This window comes from Protopterus annectens, chromosome 3.part0, assembly GCF_019279795.1.
Source record: "Protopterus annectens isolate FY-2018-M chromosome 3.part0, PAN1.0, whole genome shotgun sequence".
Lineage (NCBI taxonomy): Eukaryota > Metazoa > Chordata > Ceratodontiformes > Protopteridae > Protopterus > Protopterus annectens.
This window is the reverse complement of record NC_056731.1, coordinates 782,837,251-782,858,801: the sequence shown is the minus strand read 5'-3', so window position 1 is coordinate 782,858,801 and position 21,551 is coordinate 782,837,251. Positions and strand designations below refer to the sequence as shown.

General features: G+C 41.8%; 1 protein-coding gene across 1 annotated transcript in view; it reads right to left on the bottom strand.

Moving 5' to 3' along the window:
- Positions 1–21,551, bottom strand: part of CEP72 (centrosomal protein 72) — a 1,336,989-nt gene that overhangs the window by 199,088 nt on the left and 1,116,350 nt on the right. Inside the window, exon 13 of the mRNA XM_044065699.1 lies at positions 1,704–1,804. Within this exon, the coding sequence (XP_043921634.1) occupies positions 1,704–1,804 (101 nt within the window). The remainder of the gene's footprint in view (positions 1–1,703; positions 1,805–21,551) is intronic.

The window sequence follows — 21,551 nt, the reverse complement described above, 5'->3', positions numbered from 1 at the left end:
TAATTCTATCACAGTAAAACTTAAAAATGCATTACTGTGTACCAGAGAGTGCTTATATAATGCATTGGTAAGTTTTTTATACCTCATATCACTATAGTGTTCAGATATTCTAAGTTTGAATGGTCTAGAATTGTCCCACGTAAAAAGCCGAACAGGTATCACCCAGTTGGTCTGGCAGTTTGCAAAGAATGTAATATCAAATAGCTGACCAGTATTTTTACAAGTAAACTGGCTAATTTTCATAACCTTTCCACAGTGGATACAGTGATCACAAGGGAAACAACCTGTAAGTAGATTACCCATAAGATTAGTTTGGATGGAATCCCCCTTGGTTCTAAAACCATGTTTATAATGACTCAAAAATTATCCCAGATTCTTACCTCTTCTGAAAGAAAAGTGACATCTGTCTTCCAAGAAATCAGAAAGTATGGCATCAACTAAAAGGATGTTTCAGTGTCTACGAACACTGTTTAATAAGACATCGGTGTTCCTGCCATAAGTGATGACTAAACGAGTAATAGGTTCCTTATCCAGTGCTCTATCCTTGTACCTCAAAAGGTATTTCCTATCAAGGGTGGACACCCAATTCCTGGCATCATATATATTCCCCATTTTGCAGCCCCTGTTCCTGAATCTGGTGGTTAGATCCTCCCTTGTATACTTCATAGGTAGCATTATTTGAGCATATTCACTTCATATGTAGGAACTATAATTTGGGAATATTTCTACATATGTGTGGAGGGTGAAAGCTGGAAGCATGGAGAAGGGAGTTGTATTGGGGGTATTTACGGTACACCTCGGATGCCAATGTATGATCACTATTCCTAGTTACTAGGACATCCAAAACAGGTAATATTGCTGACATTATAATTAACTGTAAATTGTATACCCCATTTATTATCACTGAGGTATCCTACAAACTCTATGAAATATTCTGAATCAGACCTCCATATTAACCAGCAGTCATGTAGGTTTCTTCTTCAGATGTCTGTCTCATCTAAGTATAGGTTGTGTGTGTGTTGTCATAGATGAGTTGTTCCTCCAGGTGGGCCATGAAGAGGTCAGCATCTATGGGAGCAAAGGAAGCTCCCATGGCTGTGCCTTGAACTTGCAAAAAGCATTTATTCTGATAGTAGAATACGTTCTTGGTTAGAACGTGTTTGTCAAGGCAAATTAAAAAGGTGTTAAAGCCGGGTTGGTACAATTCTGACTTGTATAGCCAATGTTCCAATGCTTCCAGGCCCGCCCAATGAGGGATGTTGCGGGGACATCTAGAGTACAAAGTAACCACCCTGGTTCCAGCTGCATCTCAGAGATTACCTGAAGGAATTCTATAGTATCTTAAATACGAGCCTGGACCCATTTCAATAATGGTTTCAGATATTTCATAAGAAATTGGGAAAGTGGTTCTGTAATAGAACCCCTGTATGAAACAATGGGCCTACCGGTGGGATTCTGAGGATTTTTATGAATTTTGGGGAGGAAGTAGATATACTGGTTCAAAGGATCCAACACTGGGAGATGATGAAGAGTGGTGTCTGTAATAATTCCCTCATTCTTTGCAGACACCTAAAACTGATCAATTTGCTTTTTGAAACCAAGAGTTGGATCCAATGTCATATGTGTGTAGTAACGACCATCATTTAATTGCCTCTCGGCTTCCATATTGTATTGGGTCCAATCCAGAACAACTACCTCCCCACCATTGTCTGCAGGTAATATAGCCAAATTATGATTGTTCTCCAATTCTCGTATAGCCTCGATTTCAATCTTTGAGAGATTATTAGATTTGGCTCGGAACTCCCTAGAATAAAAATGCAAATCTTTCAGAATACAATTCTGAAACATATGGACATTATGATCCATTGGAGGTGTAAAGTTGGATTTATGATATCTGAAACCACCCTGAGTATGGTTATTCATGATTAACTTGGCAGATTGCTGAGCATTTCCCCTGGAGTTACTATCATAATTAAAAAAGAGCTTATGGTTGTCTTTCAGCTGGGAGGATATCTTTACCTCAGTTTGCTTTGGCAGATTTGACCAGTGCTCTAATTTGTTTGTTTAGATGAGTGAGTGTCTTTATGCACTGTTTTGTCTGTTCCTTCTTGGCTTTGGAGAGGATTTTTTTCCCTTTGCTTAATAGCCGGTTTATGCTAGGGGATCCACGAGGGTGGTTTCTTTTTGCCAGTAATCATGGGTTTGACTCAGACAGCTGCCTCCTCTATGGAGCTATGAATGTGGTTGGACTGTGTTTTTGTGTACAGCTCAGAGTAGGCCACAGTGTCATTTGGGTTTGGAAGGGCTTGGAAATTTAATAAGCTGTTACTTAATTTGAGGTATTTGGCCTTAGCAATAACATATTTGGATTTTGATGGAGGTTCTAGGTTAGTTTTAATACTAAAGGAGATAATTTTATGGTTAGATCTTACCAGGGAGGAGTTAATGCATGGGAGGGAGTAGCATCCCCCCATGTTCATGTGTACTAGGTCTAGGATATTTGTACCTCTGGTTGTGGAGCTAATTAGTTTCTCAAGGCTGTTTGCGTTGACAAGGTCCAAAAAGAGCAAGTGAAGTAAAGGTTATATATGTCTATATCAGTTTATGGAGGGGTAGTCAAAGTTACCCATAATTATGGTGTTAGGCTGAATGTTAAGACATACCAGTAGGTTAATGTAGGAGGATGTGGTTTTCCAGGCTCGTGTTAGGGGATCTGTAGCTAGGAATGATATGATAGGGGGTCACACCTATGGTTAAGTTGGGGAATGGAGCAGCTCAAGTGAGTCATGTTATTGGACCAGTCTAGCAGTGTACTTGTCCTTTATAAACATTGAGACACCTCCTCCCTTTGTTTCATACTGAAATGGGGGTGATAGAAATGTATGAAAGGCATTATAGTCTTTGATAGCCAGGGTGCTTTCCCAGGTTCCGAACCATGTTTCTGTGACTGCACATATGTCTGCATTCTTCACGGTAAGGAGTGCTTCCAGGGAGTGCAGCTTTTTTTTTTCTTATTTAAATATAAAAGTACTGAGCAGCAGTACATTTTGGTAGTAATGAGTGAGTTTGGTTATGCTGGAGGGTTTAACAACTTGGCACGGCCTAAAAAAGGCACTATGGTGCTAGATAAAGTTTTTATCAGTATCCGGAAGCCAAGTGGTGACAACTACGTACCATCTCTGGTAAAGCATTGTGATTTGTTGATCATGTCTCCCCAGGCTGACAGATATTGGACCCCCTTGTTGTGACACTAGAAACTTAGCCAATTGTTGAAGTCAATCATTTTTTGCTGGTACTGTGGCATTGACATTGGTCAGGTTAGGATGCTACTCAAGGCTAGATGCATACCCACCTGGGACACATATTCAGTGAGCTCTATCATTTCTTTCTTCATATAGTACAGTGAGGTATGTCTAAGGTCGTTTACACCCACATAGACTATGACCGTGTATACTGGTGCTTGTGGTTTAAAGAACTGAGTGCATGTGTGACCTTGTAGATCCTCACATCAGACAGACAGTTCACTGCGATTCTTTCCTTGTTTAACCTGGTAAGGGGGACATCATTATGTCTTACAATGGGATCCCCAATAACTAGAATGTTTGGCTGTGTGGTGTATTGCCATACTGGCTTTGAATCAGGGCTACTATGACTTCCAGAGTTGTGTGTTACGTGAGGTGCTGTTTTTTGTGTGCACACAGTGCCACAGAGATTATTTTAGGAGGTCTTAGAGGTTTGGGTAGTAACTCTGTATATGTGGGTCTATATGTTTGATCCTTAGTGTTGGCAGTGAGTGTTTTGCGTGTAATGCTAACAACCTGATTTGTATTTTTTTATGTGTGTATGTGAGATCTTTGCCACCAATGACATTGTGTAGCTACATCTCTCACACACTAAGCTTGTCTGTTCTAAAATTAAATGGTTGTCAGTGAATATTAGGCAGTGACAATAGGATGCCCATATCCACCAAGCCAGAAAAGAGAGATGACAGGGAAGTGCCTATCCATTACGGCAGATCTTTAGTAGATGGGAAAGATAGCGGACAGTCACTTAAAAGTCTAAGCGAGACTGTTTAGTAGTATATTATAAGATGACATGCAGTGGTGCTGCCCTCTGCGCAAATTGGAAGCTCTTCGAGCAGCTATGAACAGTGGGAGACTATGGAGAGTGTTTCCTCTAGAGGATTTTAAACTGGAGAGGTTTGTTTCTATACAAAGCATAGGTAACTGTGTTTGGATTATATCCTGCCAAGGATATAACAGCCCATCTGGTTCCAAAGATTAAGGGCACCTTCCACACACCTAAACAGTCAGCTCAAGCCGAGCTAACTAAAATTACAAGTGTGGGGACCAAGCTCTTCAGAGATTTCATGCAAGCAGAGAGGAGGAGGCTGAGTCTTGAAAGGATAGTGTTGGGTATAATAAAAAATGAGTGTCTACACCATAGCATAAACAGACAGAAAAACAAGGGGGATAGCGGGAGGGACCAGCTACTGCATCAGTGATCATTTGAACATCTACTTGTACCATGTTCATCACATTGATCACTGCTGCAGTAGCCTTAGTTATATGGGTAGATTACCTTAGCGTACTACATTTGGGAGGTGGAAGGTGAAAGGTCCAAGCAAAGTTTGATCTAGACCTAGGGAAGGAATCAAGCTTGTAATGCCTTCTAAAAGTATGTATAGAGGACTAACTTGTTGCTTCTAGAATACTTCTAGAATCCAACTGTTTCCAAAAAGCCATAGATGAAGCCAAGACCCTGGCAAAGTGGGGTCCTGACTGTACCTGGAATAGTTTTGTTATGGTGAGTATAAAAAAAAAAAGGTAATAGGCAGACAACTATCTAGAAGCAGTCTGTATTGACACAGGTTGTCCCTTCTTCTTACCTTTGCAAGAAATGAGTAATTGATCTGAAGACCTGAAAGATTTAGTTCTGTGAAGATAGTACCCGAGTTGTCTGCGGACAAAGTATGGAGTATCCCTTCTCCTTCACTTTGAGGTTCATGAAAGAAAATGGGGAGATGGACAGTTTGGCTTAAAGTAAACTTGGAAACAATTTAAGCTATAAAAGAAGGATTAGTTTTCAAAGAAAGCCTGTCTCTGTGGAAAATGAGATAATGCTAATTCACCATAAGAGGTTGCAACTCAGATACTCTTCTTGCAGGGGTCAGTGCAATCAGTAAAACTGTTTTCCATGTTGAAATGAAGCAAGTGCCAGCTTCTCTAACACAAAATTAACATCTCAACGAGGGATGGCCAGTTTCCTTGGAGGATTCTAATGCAAAATGCTTTTGAAAGAGATTTTAACATACGGATGCATGGGTAGACACGCTGAAATAGGTGATAAATGAACACTGATAGAGGAGTAAGAAGGGCCATGTGATATTAACTCACAAATATTGTAAAAAAAACAGATACACTAGCCCAGAATGGGTGCTGGCATCAACTAGAAAAACTTCTCCACTTACTAATATAATTTTTTTAGTAGCAATCTTTCTTGCCTCCATTAGTACCTAATGCATGTCCTCAGTTAACAGGTTCCTAAACAGAATTAAGACTCCATCATACAGTCATTCAGTTGGAGTTGATTAGGGTCAGGATGTATCAAACACCACTGATCTTGTGAGAGTATATCCATTCTGTCAGGCAGCTTGTGGCAATTGTCCTGGACCCTTTCCAAAAACAAGGGAGAACCACAGTTGCCTGGGCCAGAAGCGAGTCACCACAATGATATTGGGGGATTCCTTCAGAATCTTCAGAAGTACCCCGGATATCAGAAGAAAGGGTGGAATAACATACAAGAACATTTGCTGTCCAAGGAAAGGAAAAGGCATCCCATCTTCCAAGCCTTCTTGCATGGAATTCTAGAGCAGAATCTTACCAGCGGATTATTCAGAGAGGAGACAAACAGGTCTACATGAGGACTTCCTCACAGATTATTAAAGCTTGGAAGACCACCAATCTAGTTTCCATTTGTGTGGGTCTACCCTTGTCCTGCTCCGCTTGTCTGCCACACAGTTTTGGTTGTATATAATGCAGGATGCATGTAGAGTGAGACTGTGCTGTGAAGCTATATTCCAAGATAACATGACTAATTTGCAAAGGGGGTACGGTCTGATTCTCCCTTGCTTGTTGATGTATTACAGGACTGTGGTATTGTCTGTAATAACTTGAAGAGGTCCAGGGGATCAAAGATGATTCAAAGAGTTGAGTGCCTTGATCAGGGAAAGCATCTCTTTTATATTTATGTATTTGCAGAAAGTTCCGGCAATATCTTCTGTAGCAGCTCACAGTATTTTATCGGGGACTGAGGACCCTCCTTGGTTTGCCACACACCTTGCACTTTTACCCCTAATGAAACTGCTCCCCAAGCAAAGTCTGAGGAATTTATGGTGATTGACGTCTTTGGAGCAGGGAGGCACAGATGCCTTGGACCCGATAACCTGAGGTATTCCCTAGCAGAGTCCAAAGTCTGAGTGGAAAATCTTAGAAATAAATCTATTTTGCCCTGTGGACATAAAGCTCTTTGAAGTGAGGTGTCTAGCTGATTCCCCAGGAACACAATGCTGTGTGAAGTCAAAAAAAATGTTGAATGTTCTCTTGGAATCCCAGCTTGTGTTAAGAGCTCTTTCACCCAAGTGAGAGATTCCTGACACTTTAAAAAAGACCCTAAAAAGATAAGCAAGTCCTCTAAATATGGGAAAACATGGATATCCTGTAGCTTGCAATGACTTATAACTGCAGATAGGCACTTTGTGAAGAATCTTGGCACAGTGTATAGTACAAAGGTTAAGGCAGAGAACTGATAATGTGATCCATCCACACAAATCCTTAAGAAACACCTACAATCTGGATAAACAGTGGTGTGATGATAAGCATCTGTTAAATCTGGTGTTACCAGGAAACATAAACAAGGAAGAAGTGATTATAAGTTTTGAAGTGACAGCATTTTGAACGTGGGCACCATCATAAATGGGTTTAGGAAAGAAAGAAAGATCCAGAACTGGTGGTCTAACATTTCCTCAACATGGAAAGGAGGAACTTGTTCTGTCACTCCCTATTGAAGGACAGTGAGAAATAAAGAAATCTGGACTAGTGGATGAAGAATTATCCCCTTGGGGGGGGGTGCTCTCACTGCAATTTGTAACCTTGATGAATGATTTTCAGAACCCATTTATCTGAAACTATCTATTGCCAAACAGAAAATTGTAGATTCAGACTTTCTGGAAGGGACTTCCAGGGTGGGAGGGGGCACAAGGTCCCTTAAACAGTCATACCGACTTGTTGGACGTTCCTACATTTTGGGTGTTCCCGAATTCTGTTTGGAATTTCCCTGACATTTCTTCTAAAATGTCTGTTTACCTGAATCTTGTTGAGACTATTTTGTTTTTTGCCAAAACTGGATGAGGGGTTAGAGAATCCCTTAGAACATTTTGAAAAGGAAAGTTGAAAAATCTTAGAGATTCCCTATATCAACTTACCTCTTTCATCACGTTTTGATAACCTCTGCAGCAGAGGAACCAAAAACTAAATCCCGATCCAACGGAGAATTTAAGATATCATTTTTTACATCACCTGTGATGGTCTGAGAAAGTAGCTAGGCAAACCTCCTGAAAACACTATCAGTGGCCATAGCCCTATAAGTATCAACTGAGTCCATACCTCTCAACCTGGAAACATAAAAATCCGGACAAAGCCCCATGGTAGGTACAACTGGCTAAAAATTAGGATGCTGATTAATATAAAATGTGCCTACACAATCATGTAACCCATCCCACTCCAACGGAATTGTGGGACACCCACACAAAGACTGACGTCACTGAATAATAATAAATAATGGCAGACATTTGAATTTCAGACATCCTATCCCTCAGAAAATACATAATGCAAAACCTGTTATTCTAGCAACTATTTGAGTTTACAGGGGCAATATTTAAAATCTGTTCCTATTTTTGGGCCTTTGTCCCATTGCTGTTTTTGGCTTTGCCCAGATTTCTTGCTGTGAGAGATGAAAGAGGTATTTATGCAAAAACCTGTTATTCTTCTAGCAACTATCTGTAATTACAGAAGCAATATTTAAAATCTGTCCTTATTTTTGGGCCATTGTACCACCATTTTTGGCTTTGTTAACTTTTCTTGCTCTGAGAGATGAGAGAGGTATTATGCAAAACCTATTATTCTAGCAAATATCTGAGTTTACAGAAGCAATACTTAAAATCTGTCCCTATTTTTGGGCCTTTGTTTCACCATTACTTTGGCTTTATCTAGATTTCTTGCTTTGAGAGATATGCCCACGTCACAGAAAAGCTGTAGCTCATTAAAAAAGGACAGTGCCAACACACAGAGTTTAGCAGGCTCACACACACACATATATATGATGGTGCTAAGGTACAAACAGTGGCTTAGGCATGTGCATATGTGTGGTGCAGGTGTGGGGGGGCACAAAGTCATGGTACCCCATCACATAAAAATGAAATATTGAAAGGGAATCACTATGGAATTCGGCATTCAGAATTCAACATTAATTTTTATTGATACATAGCAAGAACATATGCCACAGAGATTAATAACAGAAAAAAACAGATACACTAAAAAGTTGTTGGCTCATTTTTCCAGGATACCTTTTTAAATTGACAGTCTCTCAATCTGCAAGATTCAACATCTGCATTACATACTATACAGCCCTACTTTGTACATTTACTCTAACGCTTCTGCAATAATTAAAAAACAAAAAGGACTGTGGTGGTAGGAAACAGAAACATCTTCAAAGTCTTAACATAATAACGGAATGAAAGCACTCATCAAAACTACATTAAGGCTTTGAAGGTGTTTCTGCTTCCTACCACAGCGATCTTTTTTGCTTAATTATTCTGTGTGTTTTTTTCACAGTGGTTCATTTTCTTATGCTTCTCCATTAATCTACTTCTCTAACCAGTGATGTCACAAATCCCAAGTTACTTTGCCTGTTACCTGTAGATCTACCTATCACTAAGCGGCAGCATACTGTATATTTAAAAGGAAGAATACAATATTAAATAATTTTGGCAAGCCTCTATGTATTGTTAAAAGTACCAATCAGTTACTTACTAATAGCTAAACTGGACTGCTAATTTGAGTACCAGACATCGATTGCACAAAACTAAAGTATCACCAGAAGGACTACATATAACTTACCATCTCGAGTCTAATGTATGTAGCTCCAAGTTCCAACTTTCATTTTCTGGTCTCCAGAGCAAAAGATTGCCAGGACAGTTATTAAAAGATGTAACAGCCCCATCTGGACACTTTGATGTACGGTGGCAAATCTTTTGTAAACAACTATTACTGATCACTTGCTGCTTGCACAAGTCCAATTCCTTTAGGTATTAGTGAACCACAGGACCGTCTGTGGATTTTGGACGCAGGTTTAAACTATTGCATTTTACTTCTGAAGTGAAATTTAAATAAGATGCAGTTGATTGCACAGTTTGCACTGACTACAAATTAAAAAAAAGCACACAACTGACTGTAGGGACTGCAACACAACTCAGCTGTATCAAATTTAAAATTCCTGCTTTTGCTACCGATTTTTTTCTGACTGCAAGTCAGAGTAAAATAGTATTTCCACAGCGCTTCATGGGTCAAGAATTATGTCAGAGTCCGGTTTCTTAAACTATTAAAGAATTAATAAGCTGATGGGTAGTAGAAAGGGCGTCTAGATTAGAATATCGAAGTTCTCAAATACATTGGGTATTCACTCTAAACACACAAGCCATTCTCTTTTAAATGGCAACAGCAGTCAGGGGTCAGGCATGGTCTCACAACGCTGACGTCATCACGCACACCCCTGCACGTTGATGACATTGCGCTAGACTCTGGAGATGCACAATGATGTCAGCATTATTGAAAAAAAAAATGTAAATAAAAAGAAAAAATCATGATTTGAAGGGGTTTACTCATGAATTTGTGGCACCCCATAATTTTAGCCTCAAAACCGGGAACTTCTGAGGAATTAGGTACAGTTGACAGGTATGACAGAGTCATACATACACTGTAAATGAGTTGTGACGTGAAATGGAAGAAGCTAAAATATTTAAAGCAGATTTTTCCCTCACAAAAAGAAACAGCAGACAAAACATTCCTCCTACTTTCACAATTAGTCAGAATAACACGTGAGCCTGACAATTCAAAATTCTGAAAATCGAAGATGAAGAAGCATACACTTTTCCCCATAATTACCAATAATCTTCCCATCCTTGTCAGAAAGTAGGACTGGAAATAACCAAATTTTTACCAGCAGTAGGATTAACTACAGCTATATTTTCTGGGTTAGCTTTGGGAAAAGTGTATAAAAACCTAAAAGACTGAGAAATTGTAAACATTCCAGCTGCCTTCTTAGGGTCAAGCAGGCTATCAGTAATACAGATGAAAGCAGTGGTAAAGTGAAGCACAACTCCAGATATCATCCAATGAAATATATAGAAATGATTTATTGTCAGGTTAACGCTTTCACCACTAATGTGGCTTCATCAGACCATCAACAAACTAAAAAAACAATACATTGTAATTAAATACTTACATAAAACGCTTTATTTCAAAAACGAATCCATTCACTATTAGGCTAACTGTGCATATGCACGTAGAATAGATGACAGCAGCAATTCAAGCTAAACAGTTTAAAGTCACAGTACATCTCTCAAATATAAATCATTAAACATTCATTTAACGATTCAATATTGCCCAAAAATATAAAAATATAACTCATCAACTTGTACTTTGTATTTAAAATAAGATAGAAATAAGCTATTTCCATCTAAATATACAAATTCCTAAGTAACTAAAGTGCGAGCATAATAATTACTACCACTAATAACTGAACAGATCAAGTTCCTCATATGCACGTCTGGTGTCCAACTAAACTTTCATCCAGGGTATGACAGCTTACTCCAGCACACTAATGTTTTGTATAAGTTCATAAAATATATTCACTCCATGCTAGTAACACTCTGACCAAAGTACCTGTCAGAATACACCAATTCTCATAGTTTCCCCACTAGAGGCAGAAACCAACTTCTGCCTTAGCAGTATCAGCGAAAGAATCATTATCATATCCAATTATATTAATTATAGTCTTCAACTCTAAAGTAGCAATTGGTCCTAACACAAATGAATGTTTTTTTGTTGAAGGACCCACTTCCTATACAGAACCGTTCGAAGAGCAGGGGCAGGAAGGGCCGACTGCGGCAACAAGACAGCACAAATTACCCAGAGAATCAAGAGCGCAGATGGAAAAGGCAAGTTTAGTTATTAACATTTCTTCATATTTACTGACTTGACTCTCAGATCTCACTGCTATCTAAAGGACTAAATTTCATTCCTCCTCAGCGCGGAGATCCTGTAGAAACTTTGAAACATCTGAAATTATTTGGTCGCAACATGAATCTTAAGGTTATTTTTAACACCTGTTCTTAGAACACTGCCATAGTCAGGAAACCTAGCACTTTTATTCCGCCATCACATCCTATGGTGGAAGCATTTATTGATTTGTGTGAGAGAGAAATTCGCAAAACACACTCTGAATGTAATGATGCTATGTTTTTTAATATGTCAATTGCTGAAAGTTCTGCCTTAAGTGAACTAAAGGGTATGTCTGGCATAGAAATTAGGACAGCAGATAAAGGAGGCAGTGTGGTTGTCATGAACACAGACATGTATATACAGCAAATGAATATGTTATTGAATGATGTTAACACCTATGTCAGTATTAGTGCCCAGATTGTTAAGGGCGTTATAGATAAAATACATTTTTTAATTTTTGACTTACTTATAACGAATAGAATCACTGAACTTCTGTTTGATTATTTCAACGTAGAGCATCCTATGACACCGAACATATATGGGCTACCTAAGGTACATAAACACCTGACACCTCCCCCCATGAGGCCCACTGTCTCTGGTAGAGGATGGGTCATTGAACCTCTTTCCATTTATGTTGAGAAACAGCTACATCCACTTTTAGAGAGCTGTCATACTGTCTTGAAAGATACAAAAATGTTTCTGCAAAAGCTGCACAGTGAAACCTGGAATCTTAAGACAGATTGTTTACTTGTAACCTTGGACACAGAATCATTGTTTACTGTGATCCCCAATAATTGGGGCATAGCTAAGACAGAGAAGTTTCTAACCCAAAGGAATTGGGATAGAGTAAAAATATCACTCATTAGTACTTTACTTGAGATGATTCTAAAGAATAATGCTTTCATGTTCAATGATGTATTTTATTTACAGAAGGTTGGCATAGCAATGGGCACTCCTTGTGCCAATAGCTATGCCAACCTCTGTTAGGTCCAATGGGAGTTAGACTTTATCTTTGACGGAAATCCTTTCAGTAAACATGTTCTATGGTATATACGTTTTGTGGATTACCTGTTTTTACTTTGGGATAGCACTGTTGATGAGCTTAAAGACTTTGTTGCCTATTTGTGCAGCACTACCCATTTTCTTAAACTTGCATATAAATTTTCAGATTTTGAAATTGAGTTCCTGGATATAAAGGTCAACAAGAAAAGGCTTTATCTTTGAAACAAGATTGTATAGGAAGCCAGCCAGATGAAATAGCCTGTTACACTATACTAGCATGCACTCAAGACATGTTAAAAGAAATGTGTTAAAAGGGCAAGTGAATAGGATAATGCCAATTCATAATAATGATGCATACCTTGAGACAGCCCTGAAAAAACTAAAACAAGAGTTCCTAGATAGGGGATATAAATGTATTAAGGCTGCTTGGAATAAAAGAGGTTATAGATGCAGACTGTACTTTAGTGACACGACTGAGACTAATCTCAATATTACAGTGTATTGTAGGCAGATTGATCGTGAACCTCTCAGAGTAGTTTTACCCTTCGCAAATGACATTAATAAAACCTGCGAAGTGATTAAAAAGAATTGGAATATTCTGCATGCTGTAGAGGAACTGAGGGATGTAAATTCATGATACCCCCTTTTTTCCTTTAAGAATAACTGCTCTTTAAAGAAATAATTATGTTATAAATCTAATAAACGTACTGTAATGCCATCTGATAGGACAGGGACTTAACTGTTCTGCTTGTAAGCATATTTATATAGGTAATCACTTTGAACACCCTTTTATGAAGTTTAAGATTGACGTTAAATACTATGCTGATTGCAGAACTAGGAACGTGGTTTATTTTTGTTTCTGCAAAGTTTGATTCGCATTCTATATAGGAAAAACTAACCGAATGTTGAAGGATAGAATCCTTAAACATTACAAGGACATGCGTAACAGCAAAGAAACCAGTGCACTCGCACAGCATATTTTGAGAGAAGGGTTAGACCATGAGTTCCATTTTTTGTCATTGAGCATATAGGTGTAAATAACAGAGGTGGTGATCTATGTAATAAAATTGAAGAAATAGAATAAAAATGGATTATACGTTTACAGGCTGATAAGCACCCTGGTCTAAATAGTAAAGTTTCATTAAAACCTTTTTTAAAATCTAGATGTTTGAAACTTTTAGTTATGTACTTACCATAACAATAGATGTATGTGGTCCATCTCATCTACATTCATTACTGACGGGTTCGGAGCCGAGAGTTGGCTCCGACTCGGCCACTATAACTAGCACGAAGTCTCTCATTGGCTGGGCTAACCCTGTATCCCAGGATGCATTATGCCCAAACCCCCAGATCTTGTTTGCCCCAACATGATTCTCCCACATGCACCATACCACAAGGATAAATAAGTAAGAGGAGAGAAAAAATAATATCCTCAGAGAAGTCAGAATACAGGTTTCCTCCAAGTCCAACAGGTAGGGGGAAGGAGGGCAGGTACGTAAGAATGTAGGCGAGATGGATCACATACATCTATCGTTATGGTAAGTACATAACTAAAAGATGTAATGTGATCCTATCTCGCCTACATTCATTACTGACGGGACAGCGTCCCTAGCACCTAAATCCCGGGAGGCTCACTGGAAAACAATCCTGAGCACTGTGGAACCAAAGGAAGCCCGACCTTCTAGAGGCCACGTCCAGTTTGTAATGAGAAATAAAGGTATGTGGAGAAGTCCAAGTAGCTGCTGCACATATCTCATCAATGGATAATCTAGCATGAAAGGCCACTGAAGTTGACATAGCCCTGGTAGAATGCGCCCTAACTGGAAAGGGAAGATCCTTACCTGCTAATGCACAAATAAATGAGATGCAGTCTCTAATCCACTTAGCTATGGTGCCCTTAGTTACAGATCTGCCAATTCTATTGTCCGAAAACGACACAAACAACTGATCTGATTTCCTCTCCTGTTGTATCCTATTTAAATAAAACCTCAGTTGTCTATGCACACCCAACTGGTGCAATTTGTATTCCGCTTTGTTGGAAAACCTTGGGAAAAAGACCGGAAGCTCAATAGACTGGTAGAGACAAAGGGCAGAAGAGACCTTAGAGAGAAAGGAAGGATTAAGTCGCAGAGATACTCTGTTCTTATGAAAAATTAAATAAGGAGGTTTAGCAGAAAGAGCTTGAAGCTCCAATACTCTTCTGCCTGAAGTTATGGCTACCAAGAAGGCAGTCTTCCATGACAGAAATTTCAATTCGCAGGAGGCTGCCGGCTCAAAGAGAGAAGAAGTCAAAGCTCTGAGCACCACATCTAAATCCCATGGCAAAATGGGTTGCGAAACCGGAGGGCGCAGCAGCCAGGCTCCTTTCAGAAAGGCTTTACACAGCTTATGACCCATAAGAGAAGGCTCATGTGCAACATGATAATTGGAGATTGCTGCCAACTGCACCTTTATAGTGGAGGCAGCCGAACCTTGTCTAAAGAGTGTAGTTAAGAAATTTAACACCGCCGACACCGGTGCTGTAAGGGGGTCCAGATCACGTTGCTGGGCCCAAATTGCAAATCTCTTCCATTTACTAGAGTATATTTTCCTAGTAGAAGACTTGTGGGAGGAAGACAGAATATGAACTACTTCCAGGGTAAAAATATGCTGTCTGACTAAGGTCAGAAGTGGAGGAGCCAGGCAGCGAACTTGAGTGTTCGTAGGGATGGATGGCACTGTCTTGACTGATGAGTCAATAGGTCTGGAGCTGGGTCCAGAATCCAAGGGCCATCCACCGCATACTTCCGAAGGAAGGGGAACCAAACTTGACGGGGCCAGTGTGGTGCGATCAAAATCATTTTGCTTCCCAAGCAGGTAGCCTTCTGAATCACTCTGGGTAGCAGAGGGACTGGCGGGAAGGTGTAGAGCAGACCGGAGGGCCAATTGTGGACTACAGCATCCCTGGGAGACTCCCCCTGTGGGGGGATCAGAGTGAAAAAATTGCTGCACTTTGCATTCAGGGGACTGGCAAAGAGGTCACAGCAGGGAAGACTCCACTTGTAGAAGATCTGCGCAGCCACTCTGTCGTTCAGGGACCACTCGTGAGGCATCAGAATAGCTCTGCTCAGCCTGTCTGCTATCACATTAGACTTCCCCGGAATATGCGTTGCCACTAGAAAGTGCTGGGAAGCGATCCCCCAATTCCACACTCTCTGGCCTCTCTGCAAAGGGGGTAGGACTTGGTTCCTCCCTGCTTGTTCAGATACCAGACAACTGACATATTGTCGGAGAGAATCGCAATAGTTCCCCTGGGAATAGAGCTGTGAAGTGCCTGCAACGCTAGAAGCACCGCTCTCATCTCTAGAAAATTGATATGCAAGTGAACCTTGTGGTCTTGCCACGTACCTTGGACTGTCTCGCCCAGATAATGCCCCCCCCACCCTATCTGGGAGGTGTCTGTGGTTACTGTGGCAATAGGGGATGGGGGGGGCTCAAGGGTCTCCCTTGGTCCAGATTGGATGAGAGAAGCCACCAATGCAGATCTTGCCAGCATTTCTCCGTGATAAGAATCGGATGGGACAAGGGGCATTCCTGATATGACCACTGGGCCGAAAGGAGCCACTGAAGTATTCGCATGTGTAACCTGGCTAGCGGAACTAAGGGAATGGTAGCCGCCATTGATCCCAACAACTGAAGAACCATCCTGGCTTGGGCTTTTCTGCGGGGTAGTAAAGCCAGGACTTGGGCCTGTAACACTTTTATTCTCTCTGTCGGTAGAAAAGCTCTCATCTCTACAGAGTCTAGTTCTGCATCGATAAAGGCAACACGCTGTGATGGCAGCAATACAGACTTTGCCCAGTTGAATGAAATCCCTAGAAGATGGCCCAATTTGACAGTAGCTCTCGTGGCTTGAACAAGTAGATGCCTGGTGGGGGTGGTGAGGAGCCAGTCATCTAGATAAGGAAACACCTGGAATCCTAGACATCTCAGGTGAGCTGTCACCACTGCCAGACACTTGGTGAACACCCTGGGGGCTGTGGTGAGACCAAAGGGCAGGGCCCGGAATTGAAAATGACTGGCTTCCAGCCGGAAGCATAAATGATTCCTGGAAGCCTTGTTTATCTTGATGTGATAATAGGCATCCTTGAGGTCGAGGGAGCACATCCATACTCCTTTTTCCAGCAATGGGAAAATGGATTGCAAAGTGACCATTCAGAACTTGGACTTCTTTACAAAGCAGTTTAGACGGCTGAGATCCAGAATGGGTCTCAAGTCCCCTGTTCTTTTTGCCACCAAAAATAACCTTGAGTAAGTTCCTAATCCGATCTGGTCTGCGGGGACTGGTTGGATGACTCCTTTTTCTAGCAACTTTGAAACTTCTATTGCTGCCTGATCCCACTGACTGGGTGGAACATCCGGGATTTTCCTTGACGGCGGGGGGGGGGGGATGAAAAAGGGGAATGGTGTAACCTCCGGTGATGATACGAAGCACCCGTCGATCCTGAGTGATGGACTCTCAGGCCTGAAGATGCTCCAAAAAACGACCCCCGACTGGCTCCGGAGACGCACAGTCGGGTAATCCCTCAGGGACATTGGTAGGAGGTACCACGAAAGGACTTGTGGTCTCCTGTATTGCGGGGGCCTCCACCGCCTCTAGGGCAACGCCTTCCATTAAAATTCCCCCCTCCACTGCCCCTGGAAGGGGGGGTCACTTTGATGGGCAGGGGAAGACTTTTGAGACTTTCTGAACCACATTTTCCCTCCCCTCTGAGCCTTGGGATAAGGCCTAGCAGGAAGCGAAAAACGGGCCCCAACGGCAGACAAAGTTTTACCCTACTGCTCACATCTAGTGAGGGTGTCTTTCACTTTGGGTCCAAAAAGGGAGGACCCATCGAATGGGGCATCCGTGAAAGAAGACTTGAAAGCCTCCGCAAAATGACACAAGTGCATCCAAGCTTGCCTCCTAAGGGCTATGCCCGAACTCGCTGCTCTGCCCACCCCTTCGGCTGCATAAGATATGAGCCTCATGGACGAGTTGACGATGGAAGAAGGGGTAGAAAGCTGGGCATTAACAGACTGGGCCAATGCCTCAGGCAGGTTACCCGACAGGGTATCTCCCAACTCCTTTATGAGATCCCTTTGGAGCCATGTAAAATGACACAAGTAATTCAGCGACCGCAAGGTAAAGGTCACTGAAGACAGGGTATGCTTCCCATACCTATCCATACTCCTAGACTCCTTATTAGGAGGATGGATGGAGGTAGAAGCCTCTGCCACGTCCTGCTGGGTGGCGGACGCCACCACCATGGCATCCACAGGTACTCCCTTGGTCAGAAATTCTTTTCCAGGAGGCGCAGATAAGAACTTATTGGGGCGGCTAGGAACTGGCTCCACAGAGTCAGGGTGTTCCCACACCCTTCGACAAATAAGATCCAATAATTCATCGAAGGGTGGAGACACCCAGGAGGCGGAAGGCTGGGCTCCGAAGGCCTTGAGGAATACCGACTCCTCCTCAGAAGGGTTTTTGGAAGGCCAGTTGCCCCGCTGTCTCAAGATCTCCAGGATATCAGAGAATGAGACATCATCCGAGGATGACTTTGGGGACCCTTCTGCATCATCGAGGTCGGTGTCCGAGGTGACAGACTCATCTGGGGAGTCTACGTGCTTCCTCTTACACAACTTCTTCCTGGGAGGCTCTTCAGGCACAGACTCTGAAGGGCCCTCAGAACGTAGGGGACCACACATGGAGGTATCCTCAGGCCCCGGAGCCCCGCTGTCCAGAGATAGGGGGGCACCAGAAGCTCTAGTTGCAGCATCTAGGGAAGGAGTTGCTGATTCAGGTGAAGTCACGATGGACTTGGCCAGCGCACTCCTCATAACCTCAAAGGCAGGTCCACCAGAATTGGACGAAAAACCCACCTCCGAGACCATGACCGGAGTCGGGGTACCCCTAGCCGTAGCACCAAGGGGGAGACTCGGAGCCGCAGGCTGAAGCCCCGATGTATCCCCCTCGGGTCCGACTGAGGACACCTGAGTACCGAAACCTGTAGATGGAATGGAAAAGGTTGGAGCCGATGTCGGATCCGAAAGACTCGCAGGAGGTTTCGGAGCCGACCCAGGGACTTCACTCAATTCGGCAGACTCCGGCTCCGACGACACCAAGGTTGTCGGAGGAGGAAGAAATGGAACCGATATAGTAGCTGGCTCCGGAGCCGACTGGGCTGCAGACGAAAATAATTTAGTTAACACTGGCGACTGGAGGAGCCACTGGACCACCCTATCGACATCCGATTTAGAGAGCCTGGAGGACTTGGAGGAGACAGACGGGGGCCGAGAAACCTTCTCTGTCAGAACAGAGACAAAGTTAGGGGAACAGCTCCAAATCGGCTCCAAAATGATCGGAGCCGAAGCAGGCTCGAGAACCACTGCAACCTCCTTCGGCACCGACGACCGTGGAGTCGAAGAAGCCGACCCCGCAATAGACAATACTTCCTGCGGCTCCGAGACCAGTGGAGCCGAGGAAGGAGACATAGCCTTGGATGGTGCTTCCTGCGGCTCCGAGACCAGTGGAGCCGAGGAAGGAGAAGTAGTTTTAGATCTTTTCTCCGGAGGGTCCAAAGAACTAGATGGAGCCGGAGACTTCATTTTTGACTTGGATCTGGGTTTCTCAGAGGGAGGAGAGGACGCCAATGTTTCCTCAAAGGAGGGTTTAATCAAACCCTTGAGGATAAGTTTATTTTTTTCTCTCCTGTAACACCCTGGCAGAGAAAGCATGGCACACACTGCAGGATTCCTGCAAGTGTATGGCACCGAGACAATATACACAGTTGGCGTGGCCGTCAGTTAGCGACATCTTGTAAGCAAATTTAGCGCATTTCTTAAAGCCAGATGGCTTATGTTCTTTTGGTTCCTTGCCTGACATAAGGAACACAATCCACAAGCAGCAACAATATTTAGAAAATACACAAGGTAGAGGGGGGGGGGCTCTAACTTAAACGCCTGTACAGTAACCACACAAGATAGGGCAAGGTCCTCTAACTCAAACGGGCCTAGTCCACCAAACAGAAGGATTACCAACAACAAACACAGTCAAGACACAACCAAGGATACAACAGACAACGTAGCTATTAGAATAGCTTTTTGATATAATAATACTCGGAGCTATAGTTCAAAAAACAAAAGAGGGGGTACTTAGCCACAGCCAAGTCGAGACCACGTCGTTACTCTAGGAGCGGCAAACGAAATCTGGGGGTTTGGGCATGATGCATCCTGGGATACAGGGTTAGCCCAGCCAATGAGAGACTTCGTGCTAGTTATAGTGGCTGAGTCGGAGCCGACTCTCGGCTCCGAACCCATCAGTAATGAATGTAGGCGAGATAGGATCACATTACATCATTAGGTTTCTAATGTGTGGATTCACACACACATAATTGTGTATATATGTACTCTGGAGGTCTCTGTTGCTTTTATTTCTAATTGCGTTTAATTGTTTTAATTATGCTATCTTGATTGTGTTTATATAAAGGGTACGCTTTCAGTTAGCAACTGAAGTCTGATGAAGCAGTTGTGCTGAACCGCGAAAGTGCTTACTTTGTGTCTTTTTAACCATAAATGTACATTTTATTTACCTGCCGTGAGTGACCGAGGTTTCTATTTATGATTATTCCTGTATTTTTACCTTTATTGGTCACTTGCCTTGTGGGAAACTGTCTTTTATTCCTTGCATATGAGGAACTTTATCTGTTCAATTATTAGTGGTAGCAATTATTATGACTGCACTTTAGTTACTTAGGAATTTGTATATTTAGATGGAAATAGCTTATTTCTATCTTATTTTAAATACAAAGTACAAGTTGATGAGTTATGTTTTTATATTTTTGGGCAATATTGAATCGTTAAATGAATGTTTAATTATTTATATTTGAGAGATGTACTGTGACTTTAAACTGTTTAACTTTAATTGCTGACATCATCTATTCTACGTGCATACACACAGTTAGCCCAATTGTGAATGGATTTGTTTTTGAAATAATGAAGTGCTTTATGTAAGTATTTAATTGCAATGTATTGTTTTTTAGTTTATGTTGATGGTCTGATGAAGCCACATTAGTGGTGAAAGCGCTTACCTGACATTAAATCGTTTTTTTATATATTTCATTGGATGGTATCTGGAGTTGTGCTTCACTTTACTGTTGTTTTCATTTGTTTTGCTGTTTGTTGGTTACAACGGTACTGGTTTACCTGCTGGGGATTACTTTATTTTGACTAAATACTGCGGGCAGTGGTGCACACGTCCTCCAGAGCTGACAGTACTGGAGGAGTGAGTGCAGTTTCTGGAAATACCTTCTGTAGCACATCATAATATTTTCTCTGGAAGTGAGAAACCTCAGTGTTCTCCCACTAAAAACACTGACACATTCTGGAAATAGTTCCAGAGATACAGAAACTTACACAGGAAGAATCAGAAATGGAGCTGCTCTGAAGAGTTTGAATCATAAAATTGGGGAGAAAATCCTCTCTCTGTTCCTTCATTTTCCTGTCCAGAGTCAGAATCTTGAATCTCTTCAGAAAAAGAAGTACTCTTCTTTCTTTTAACAGAAACCACCTTGTAAGATGAATCAAATAGCCTGAACTAAATCCCTTAGCTAGACTAAGTAAACTTCTCCTGTCTAAGGAAATTTTTTGTAGTAGTAGATACATGTTTAGCTTTTTGTTTCTTTGACAGAAAAAATCTGGCCAACACTGTTATTAATTGGCAGCAGCAACAGCTTCCCTAGGGATGGGCACAACCTTCCTACCAAACAGGGAAGCCTACCATATTCCCTATCCTATGGCCAGCAAAAGTGACTCTCCCTTGCTCACTACAGGTATCCCAACAGCTGCAGAGGACATGGCTAACCCCTGGTCAACAGTAGCTGTAGGTGCTATATCAGAAGGAGCCAGTGTAAAATATGAGAGGCCACAGCAGAGTCACCCACTTGTAGCTGATGGAAAGTGATAGCCTGCTGTGGTGGTAAAGGCTGTTTGCTTAACTTTTTATTTTTGTGGGTGGATGAAGGACTCACTCTGTGGGATCGTACATGGTCAAACTGAAAATGGTACCTCCTTCCCAGAGAAAATAAGCAACGAAAGCCAGTAAAAAATTAAAGTCTTAAAAGTTACTTTTTCATACAAAACACAATAAAAAGCACTTTAAAGTTCTTTGCCAACTCCAGAAAGTAAAATAAA